Raw genomic sequence first — 10,745 nt, 5'->3', positions numbered from 1 at the left:
TTCTCAGATATAACCTAAGCGTAATTCTTGAGTGTGGTTCGTTCAATTAACAAGTACCCAAAGTTTTACAAAAGGACGTTAAAACTATATTTATTTTGGATTTGACTAGCCCTACTCAAGTTTGATGCTCAATCTTAGCCCCAACCTAGTTGTGAGTGCATGAGCTGATAATTGGAATTCTTGGACATTTTCTTAGTAACAGCTGACGAAACCGTAAGAACCCTCTTACGGAGCTTACAGTCAAACTTAAGAAACTTACGGGCTCCGTAACGTATGAAACAGAGTTGAAATTTGTTCAACTTTTACGTCAATAGAAACGTAAAAACGTAATTATGTTGATAATTCGCTTGTTTAGTTCAGAAAGATGGATAAAAGATGACAAAAGTGTAGACATTAAAGAAAATATGGACACTAACAAGAATTTTATTTAAATTAGTTTCTAACAAAGGATACTTTTGTAAAACTAAAATGAGCATGAAAAGGTTGCTGCTTTAGAAGGAACCTTGCAGCACATGATCGCTTTGCCAAGTAACACTCCCTCCTGGAGACAAGAAGTACTTGGCAAGTATTTCTCTAAGATTTCTGGATTGCCTTGAAGCATTACAACTTGATGTGCGACCTACATCCTGGAATTAGACATTTGAAATAGAATCTGCAGGCTCTGTTGTAGCGTTTGTGATACCACGTAAAGTTATAATGTAATTGTGAAGGCAAAGTGTAGATTCCACGATTGTCAAAAACTTCTCAGGCTGCATGATAATTTCTGATCTAAACAGTCTGCACCTTTGCACAAAAATGCCAAAAGTGTTCTCAATTAACCTGCAAACTGAGGAGAGTATAATTGTATATCTTTTGAAGTTCAACAAGGTTTCTACTAGGGCCACATTATATAGTCCTTGAGTAGAAAGGCTTCGTCCCATAAGAAAAAATGTGGAAACTTAGTGGAAACAAAAGGGAATTCAAACAAGCGTACTTTTTACAAATTGATACATGGGTATAATATATGTCCTACGGTCCATCGGCCCACCGACCAATAAGGTGATAGCCAATGCCATCCGTGGGCCTGCCCACTGAAATATAAGTTTCTTTTCATCATCTTTATCTGTTGCTAATCAAATTCTGCTGCTTCCTGATATTTCCTGCTGTTTCCTGATATTTCTTACTGCCATCGTGGATCCTGCGAATGTTAAAATTGGTGATTTATTCCTTGCCAAGTTTGCTGGTTATCCCCTCTGGCCGGTTCGAATCCAAGAGGAAATGAAGACGAATACCGGTGACTGTAAATTTGTTGTTTTCTGCTACGGGAAAAAACACGATCGTCAGCTTATACCAGTCGCTAGTTTACTTAGTTTGATTAGAATATGTAGGATGCGTCAACGAAGAAAACTAAGGGTGTAAATCATGCGTTTGATGAACTAAAAAATCATCCCGATGTTTAAGAGCAGTTTTTTAAGAAAGGGCAAGGTTTGGCAGCAGATAGTCAGTTATTGGATCCCACTGCTGATCTCCGTAGCCTTGTGGTTGATACAGAGAATGAACTTGCGGCTACTAAGCAAAATCTAGCGAAGGAAATTGAGAGGAAAATTAATGAAAAGCTGAATAAACCGACCTCGCAAACTGCAGCTAACATTCATGCTAAATTTCCGGTTGAAACAATGGTCTCTGAAATCTATGATGCGGTTCATGTTGAGTTTCAGCCTAAGTTTTGACTGGTCGAAAAGCATCTGAAAACCTTCATGCACATGATCGACTTGCTACAAAACCGCGTTAACCAGCTTGAGCTCAAACTAGACGACATTGAGCAGGAAGGGAGAAACGATTCCCTGCTTTTTAACGGGATCAAGCAGATTTCCTCGCAGAGTGTACGTGATGCTATGAAACACGTATTGTTCGTGAAGATGGGTCTGACTAACGTTACTGATTCAGACATAGTCGGTATTCAGCGGTTTAGTGTTAGATCTAATAATGATCAAAGACCAGATAAAGGTGCACCTATTCTCGTGCAGTTTCAATCTAAAGAGATTGCCCCTCACGTTTTTAAAGCAAAAAAAGCTTAGTGGAACGGGGCTATTTGTAGCCGAGAATCTCACAAAACGAAAGCGTGATCTTTTGAGCGATTCGAGAGATAAGTATGGAAATCGTAGTGTCTGGTCCGATCAAGGCCGCATTTTTGTGCGTGAAACTGATACTGCCCCGATCCGGCGTATCTGGTCGATTGACGATCTTTATAGTGTGTGTGTTTTTGTATTTTATATATTTTTTTTTTTCTGTGACGGAGGGGTTTTCCATGGTAACCGACATGCAACGCGTGTTTATATTTTGGTAAAAATTTTGTCTCGCAGATTTCTAATTGTCTCTTTACCGGTATTAAAGTATTTGATTAAAATTGTGTTGCGTGTCGATAAGTGGAAAACGCCTTTTATTGTAAGATTTCTGTTATTATTTTTTTTCAGATGTCTGTCGGCAATATGAATAAAAATTATTCCAGCTCCCGACTGGAACTTCTACAGAGTAAACCGTTTCGTATTGAGAATCTTCTTTCGGTACCTATAGCCAGTGATCTAACTGGCCATGTTTTTGGTCCGCTTCGCCAAAGTAAATACCTGTATTCAGCTGCTAGTGATTTTGATATTCGTAGTATTTCAGGGCTTAAAGTTGCTTAGTGGAACTGTCATGTATCTTCTAACCACCATGATGTTAATAATTTTCTTGAAATTTGTAAAGGTAATATTGATATTCTTGTGATTTGTGAATTTTTTTTTACTCAGGAGAATTTTCTCTCGTCAAATTTTTTTCCGGGGTATCAAATTGTTGGCAAACCAAGGACAGTAATGAAGGGAGGAGGTTTGACGTTTCTTGTGAAGAATGATATTAATTTTACAGTTCTGAATGATTTTTGTTATTGGAATGAAGGTAAACTGGAAATATTATCTATTGAAGCCCAGATAGATAAAAGAACGATTTTGATATCTTTGGTTTATCGGCCGCCTAGTGCTACTCCGGATGATTTTTTTGGGGATTTTGAGCAGTTTATGACTAATGTGCTTCGAAGAAATCGCGAGTGTGTTTTTTTGGTGATTTCAACTTCGATCTGCTGAAACTGAACGGCCCTAATTTAGATTTTTTGAACTTGATGCTTTGTCATTACTACTACCCAACTGTTACTATTCCGACAAGGATTACAGAACATTCGGCAGCTTTAATTGATAATATATTTGTTTCGTCTGACTTCATTGCGCAATGCCATTCAGACGCGTCAGTTACTCCATGTTCGGATCATCTCCCATCAGTTTGTACGATCAGATCAATCTCGAAGCCTAAAATAGCCAAAGAGAAATATCTCTGACGGGAGATGAAGGCCGAGAATCTGAAGAAGTTCAAGGATGAAGTGAGTGTGCTGTCTTGGCAAGAAGTGATGGATATTAATGATGATCCGTCTCGAGCATTTGATAAGTTTATGGATATTCTTGATCCAATCTATAATAGGTACTGTCCTGTTCTTGAGATCCAGAAAAGAACGAGAACTCCCCGTAAGCCATGTATTATCGATAAAGTTACTGACCTTATGCAAGTGAGGGGTGACCAGTTTAAGGCATACCTGAATTGTGGGTCTGATAGTAGTTGGAAAGCATTTCGTAAGGTTTGAAATAAAGTAAATTCCCTTCGCAGAACTGCAATGAAACAGTTTTATTCTTATAAGTTTGAACAACACAAAGGTGATATGCAAGCTACGTGGCAAACTATAAAGAATGTGCTCGGTACTGGCAAATCTTCAGCTTTCCCAGAAAAAATGGAAATTAACGGTCATAATATCCATAATGGGAAGGATATTACAAATGAATTTTGCAAATATTTCTCTAGAATTGGTAGTGATATTTCTAGCGAGGCAGGAAAGAATAGTGACCAGGTTTCGGAACAGGAATTCCTTGACAACCGAGGTGAATCCCAATCCTTTAGTTTTGTTGAGTGTAATCTGAATGACTTAAGTAAAGCTGTCAAGTCGATAAAGTCAAACTCTGCTGAAATGGATGGACTTAACCTTAAGGCGTTTAAAGTTGTAAGTGCTTACCTACCGGTTCTCCTATGCCTAGTGAACCTATCAATAAGAAAAGGTGACTTTCCACGTGCGTTAAAACAAGATAAAGTGATTGTACTTCACAAAGGAGGTGACAAGAATGAGTTGTCAAACTATTGACCAATATCAATTTTACGTTTATTTTCTAAGATTTTTGAAAAAGTTATATATTCCCAAGTTTATTCTTATTTAGATTCTTTTGGATTTGTTAGTGATAGTCAATTCGGTTTCAGAGAGCGTCACTCAACGTTGCACGCAATGCATCACCTTTTAGATAATTTGAATAATGGATTTGAAAGAAATTTAGTTCCTTTAGCAGTATTTATTGATTTGAAGAAAGCGTTCGATACAGTTAATTTTAATATACTTTTGAAGCGGTTAAAAATTCTTGGAATTGAAAATAGTGCTCTAAGTTGGTTTGAATCTTATCTTTTCGGTCGGTCTATAAGTGTTGTGCACAAAGATATTGTCAGTGAATTGATGTCTGTTACTTGTGGTGTGCCGCAGGGTTCCGTTCTGGGACCTCTCTTGTTCCTAGTTTACGTAGATACATTGCGGTATTATATAAGTGATGGTGTTGTTACTTCATTTGCTGATGATACAGCTATAACTGTTTTTGCAAAGTCTGTTCAAGAAGCTGTTGAAAAAGCTGACCCTGCACTTCAGTGTCTCCGCGTATTTGTGAGTGTGAGTTGCCTCGCTGTTAATGCAAAGGAAACCAGTTACATGATTTTTAGAAGAACTGGGACTCTTTCCCCACTGGATTCGGTATTTGTATATGCCTCTGAGGTTATTCAACAAGTGTATGACCTCCGTTACTTGGGTTTTCATATCGACTGCAATCTCAGCTGAAAAAAAAAACAGTGAGATAGTATCAGCTAAAGCTGCCAGAGGACTCAGGATACTGAGAAAACTGAAGCATACCTTTCCTCTGTCAACCCTCAAGCTCATTTAAAGCGCTATTGTAGACCCTTATATTGGGTACGGATGCTCGGTATGGGTCAGTAATTTCATCGGCTATAAAAGGATAGAAATTGTTCAGAATAAAGCAATCAGAGTACTCGGAGAGATGTGCCAGTGTGAAAAACCTGCCAATCTTACAAAAAATTTGGCATTCTGAATGTTGGGCAGCAGCGTGATTATCAGTTATCATTGTTTGTCTATCAGTGTCTGAATCTCCTGAGTACTTTTGGAATGTATTTTCCCGCAATTCTCTCTACCATGATTATTCTACACGAAATGTTGACCATTTGGTCAGTGAGATCCGACATTCAACAAGGTCAAGTTTTGCTTTACGGAACATTGGTGTTTCGGTATGGAATGGTCTCCCAGATAGTATTAGAGCGGCCGATAACTTAGTTTCATTTAAGAAAAAGTTAACGAATTTTTTTGGTTGAAAAAGGAGTATAACTTTTGGAGATTGGGGGGAGGATGGTTAGAGTGGGACAATGTAAATTGTTTTCTTGACTTTTTTTTCCTTACCTTCTTTTTTTATTTTTGAAAAAATAAGAATTGATTAATAATTATTATTATTTTTACTTATTTTTGGTTAAAGGGTGGTTAGAAGATACAGCCACCAACAAGATTTTTTTTTTAATCTTAATGTGGTTGTCTAGTTATTTCTGATGTTTGTTGAATTTTTTTTTTTTGGTAAAGTAAAAATGTCTATGCCTAGTGTTAGTTCCACGGAGATTTTTGGGTGGAGGAAGCCTGTATCTCCACTGTCGGTGCGCTTCCCAAATTCAGACCGAGAAAAGACACCACCATCATTCTCAGATCCGTAAGCACCCACATAATAAAACAAAAATGTGTAGTTCGCATCCCACGTTGTAAGTAAGTAACACTAAAATAGTTCTTATAGTCATAAAACTGTGAACCAGAATTGTAGGGGCATTGATGTCTGATGTGCTTACTATCTATGCAATAGATGGTATATAGCACCTATGCAATTTGGTATTTTCCATCAGGTAAAGATCTGCGTTGCAGTGACTTTTAAGTCTTCCTCAGATGACGTAGTGAGAACACTGGGAGAAAGAATGTCAAAAATGGCCTGTGCAGTCTCTTTCAAAATTTCTGACACGGTAGAAATTCCAGCTCTAAACTCATAGTGTAGAGTTGTCATGCTGTTTCCTCTAGCTAAATAACGTAATGTCAGGGCTAGGCGAGTCTCAGGGGATATGGCTTGTCTATAATTTGTGTTTTTCTTTGTTATTTTTGCCCGCACTTTACTTAATAAATCACAAAATTTATCTCTAGAAAAGCGTGAATAGTTCATGAACTTTTCATCATTGTCAGTCAGCAGAAGCTCAATAAGCAAGTTTAACTGCCCTAGCTTCACTCTTTTATTGTTTTCGAGTATCGGACGTACCCACTGCTTCCTTTGCTTTCGTTTCTTAGAGCCACTGGCATTGTCATTTTGCTCGGATGCAAGTAGTGCTAACGCAATCACTAAAACATCGTCATCAGAACTATTATTATCTGTCATGTCGAAAATTTTAAACTAACTGTCAAGTGATGAAAGTAGTCATATTAAAAAGAAGAAAAGATTTTTACGGAGTTTTTGGTTAATTAGGTATAAAGGGACAATAATTTGGTCTGAAGGCTCGGCTACGTAAAAGCGTAATTCTTACGTTTTAGTCTAGAATAGTCTTAAGTTGGGCTTGCGTTTTTCTGTATGGGGAGATAGGGTTACTTTTAGTTTTTGTATTTCTTCTATCCAATGTTTCTTTAGCTATCTGGTTAATATAATAATAAGATAAATTGGTCTATCCGTCTGTAACTTAGTATGTTGCACCTGAACCACTCCAGGCTGGTACCATTAGTGAAGTGCAATGTTATTCATTGATAATAGTTGGAAATCACCATAAGTGACTAAAGAGGGAAAGTGAAAATGAGTAATATTTGTCTGATTAAATCTGGGATTCTGGGGTTCAGTTTGAATAGAGGGACAGGGTTACTTGCTCGTGTATTTTTCCAGTCGAATGTATCTTTAACTTTCGTGATATATCTTAACATAATAATTGTCTAATTTCGTCTGTCTCACATTTACCTAAAATTATCATAATTCAGTTTAATGTAGTAATGTTTACGCTTTCTCGCACGTGAATCACCTCTTGTATAAATAAACGAAGAGGGATAATTAATAACAAAATACCGAACAAGGGTGATTTTCAACTAGTAAATTCAATGAAAAAATAAAGGAGATGTCTACTGAAAGAATTCGTCTTAAGACGACTAGCTAATCAATTTTGAGGAGAGAAGGAATATGATCACTTTTTATTAAATTCTCTAAATTGGGATTCTAAAACATTCTCAGTATCTTTATTTAAAGTATGGCTAGTCTGGCCTCAAACCGTATTATAGTAGAGCGTGACTATAGTAACTCTGCCAGAATCAACCCAGCTCTAAATGGGTACCTGAAGAAATTGGGGGAAAGGAAATAGGAAGGGTATACGAAAGCACAGGATGGTTGGCCGCCAACCCCATTGCACATCCTAGCTCAAGTGCAAAAAAATGGAGATCAGCGTATTCTTTACCCTTTTTCTTATAGCAGTGGTCTATAACCAGTTTTGACCGCTGTTCAAAATCAGTCAAAATGCAAGTATAAACGGGCTTTTTTTTTTTTGGACATTTTCATTTTAAAACAGCCTTTTAGTGAATATTATTTTGTCAACTTCAATGGTATGTACCTCAATAAATAACGACCCGAAATTTTTACCTTTGCAGCAACATATTTGACCGCACCTTAAATGTGACGCAGAATAATTTAGCAGGCAATGGCATTTCTTTCATTATCTCTATTAGTTGTTTTTTATATACAAAGTCATCAAATATGAGTTCGGACTAACTCATCAATACGTTTTTCAGTGCTCACCTGGAAAACGTTTTTCTTTAAACGTTCACGTCAGTGCTCACCTGAAAAACTTTAAAGGTTTTTCCTTTATTTGCCAATACTAAGATATGCAACTAAACTAGCACGTGTGAAGAACACTGGGGCAGAAGTATTGAAGATTAAAGCATAACAATAAATTTCGTGCGCCTGTTTCAAAAGGTTATGAATCTTTGTCTCACTTGACTAGAACTTTAGGTTAAACTTGTTAATTTTTGCTAGCATATATGAAACAAAGAATAAATAGGTATAAAGCTCATATAGTATTTTGGTAACGGTTCCACCAGTAGGAATTTTGACTGGTTTGACAGATAATAGATTCGGTATTCTTAGAGAAAACTTAATAGAACTATTTAAGTTTTAATAGAGCTTGTGTAATTTATTTGTCTTAAGGTTGGAAAATGTTTGCAAGAATAAGAGATTTTTATTTTTTATTATAATGATTAAGAATTAATAATATTAATTCATACGTTGGAGGATCTCTCTATGGAGGAATTTTTTGGGGGAAGGTAATTATCCATATTGGGGGAGCTGGATTCTTCGGTATATTTTAGAAAATGATATGAAATTAAACAAATTTTTTTTTCAACTGAAATTAAGGGCCAACATTAAAAAAGTTATTTTGTATAGGAATGGGGTTGCCCCCTCCTTATTACTTCGGTTTCTATGCCAATATTTTATCCTAACTTTTCAAAAGTCTTATTATTCTAATGAAACGGCTCTTCTGTTTCAGTTGTTCTTAAATAATTGGGACAAAAAGTCGAACTTTAGCGTAAAGGGCGAGTTATTGAGGAGGGGCAACACCCTTCATATTCGTAATAATTTCTGCTTGTTTTAAGTTTTAATGCTGCTCCTTACTTTCAGTTTGAAAAACTTGTTTTTTTTTACTTAATGGTTAAATAGATCAATGAAAGCTACGCACAAATCAAGTTTGCCAACAATCTTTTTTGTAGGCGGTTACAATTTGCCATCTTATATGGTATTTACCATCTTAATTTATTTACCATCCTATAAAATTTACCAACTTATGCTGTACTGTCAACAAATCTGGCAACTCTTACAAAAGTGGCGAGTGACTCATTGCAAATGGGTAAGGGAATACACAGACATCCTTTTATTCATAACCTGAAGAGGAGAAGACTGAAAACGATCTGAAAAACTATGGGAACAATAATTATAATTATTGTATTATGTGTAAATTAAAATTGTAATTAGGACATTATTTTAATTATTATATGTAATTATAACAGCATCCAAAAAGAAGCTGAAAGTAGTCAAATGCATTATGTAAGCAAAATAAATGTAGTTTCTGAAGAAAAGAAAACCCTATAAAAAGCGATTGGGCAGAGGCATCAATGATTTCTTCTCTGACAGAGATGACTCAAACAAAGATCTCCTCTAGATAGGAAAGGGGGCGAGGAGAGAGCCCTCAAACAAAGATGATGACTCAAACAAAGATCTTCTCTAGATAGTAAAGAGGGCGTGGAGAGAGCCCGTTTAGAATCAATGGAGATCAAAAACCTAATACTTGAGTAATCATTTCTTCACTAATGGCCTAGTTTTTCCAAAGGGGGATTTTCAAACCCCAAAATCTCAGCAAAATGAACTTTATAAAATGAACTAGTAGAGTTATCGCACAAAATTAAAGAAGGACTTAAAATCAAAACTTATAGCTATATTTATTTTATTTTAACACTATGCAGATCTGTCTTACAGGACTGAAGTCAAATATATAGACTCTTATGTTATACCCTTATATATAGGATTGCATGGGAAGAAACACTGGAAGAGCTTAGGATGGAAAAAGAGGAGCTTTTAAAATCCCAATTTGAGCTAACAATGGTAAACACGTTTTTTTCCATTGACAGTTCCGCAATTCTGGACCATTTTGTTGAGGAAAAACTGCAGAACTATTCCAGGATTCAACTAACTGTTGAAAACTTGAAAGGAGCAAAACATGCAAAAGACACTAAACGTGACAAGGCTGAAATAAAAATAATATTGGAAATGAAACACGCAAAATTCTGGAATAAGAGTCTATATATTTGAAGAGAACTTTGAGACGAATGCAGTATTTGAAAAACCATCAAAAATGTCTAAAATTGGCGTAATATTTACTATTTTTAAAATTACGTAAAATTGCTTATTCCAGGATTTGGCCCATATAATTGACGAGAACTTGTCCAAAACCCTGCTAAAATAAAAAAGATCTAGGGGTGTCGTCGGATTGCAAAATCCAATCAAGGACATACAACCCTCTACTTGCCCACAAGGATTTAAGGCAAATTCTTTAAAATCCCAAAATAACTAATTTTTATATCTTGAATGAAGTTTTTGAAAGGAAGGAACATTTGCGTGGAAATTTGAAATTAGAAACTTGCTTGAAATTAGAAAGCCTTAGGTGCCTCTGGAGGCACATGAGGAACTAAAGAATGCTTAGAAACTTGAAATTAGGCAAGCTGTATCTTGAAGCTTTTAATTTTTGGGGAGATACATTTTTTATTTTCATTTTTTTTGTGCTGTTCAAAATTATTTATTCGATTTCACTATTATTTGGTGTTACCAGAGGATTAGCTTCAGCATTTTTATTGCGGAGGGGGGATAGGGGTCCATATTTGGAGTCAAGGGACATTGGCTATATAATAGTTTTTTCCAAATTTTTTGGTGGCCAACTGCACCTCCTTGCCCCCACCCCCCGAAATGACGCCCCTGGGCGTTACCAATATCAAATCCAGATACAAGATTTAACAGTTTCAAACCAAATTATTACTTGAGCAAAGT

At 36.1% G+C, this 10,745-nt stretch overlaps 1 protein-coding gene across 1 annotated transcript; it reads left to right on the top strand.

The window, feature by feature from the left end:
- The first annotated feature begins 3,676 nt into the window (after positions 1-3,676).
- LOC148946342 (uncharacterized) lies at positions 3,677-4,195 on the top strand. The gene has a single exon (XM_089097672.1). The coding sequence runs from the start codon at positions 3,677-3,679 to the stop codon at positions 4,193-4,195; it is 519 nt and encodes a 172-aa protein (XP_088953798.1).
- Positions 4,196-10,745: the final 6,550 nt, after the last annotated feature.

The sequence above is a fragment of the Artemia sp. Qi Xiang Cuo genome, chromosome 12 (genome assembly GCF_049724085.1).
Source record: "Artemia sp. Qi Xiang Cuo chromosome 12, ASM4972408v1, whole genome shotgun sequence".
Classification (NCBI taxonomy): domain Eukaryota; kingdom Metazoa; phylum Arthropoda; class Branchiopoda; order Anostraca; family Artemiidae; genus Artemia; species Artemia sp. Qi Xiang Cuo.
Note: the sequence above shows the minus strand (reverse complement) of the source record. Positions and strands in the feature narration are given on the sequence as shown.

Bases quoted from the DNA above. Each gene is read 5' to 3' on its own strand.
- LOC148946342 (XM_089097672.1), top strand. From the start codon at position 3,677: ATGAAACAGTTTTATTCTTATAAGTTTGAACAACACAAAGGTGATATG.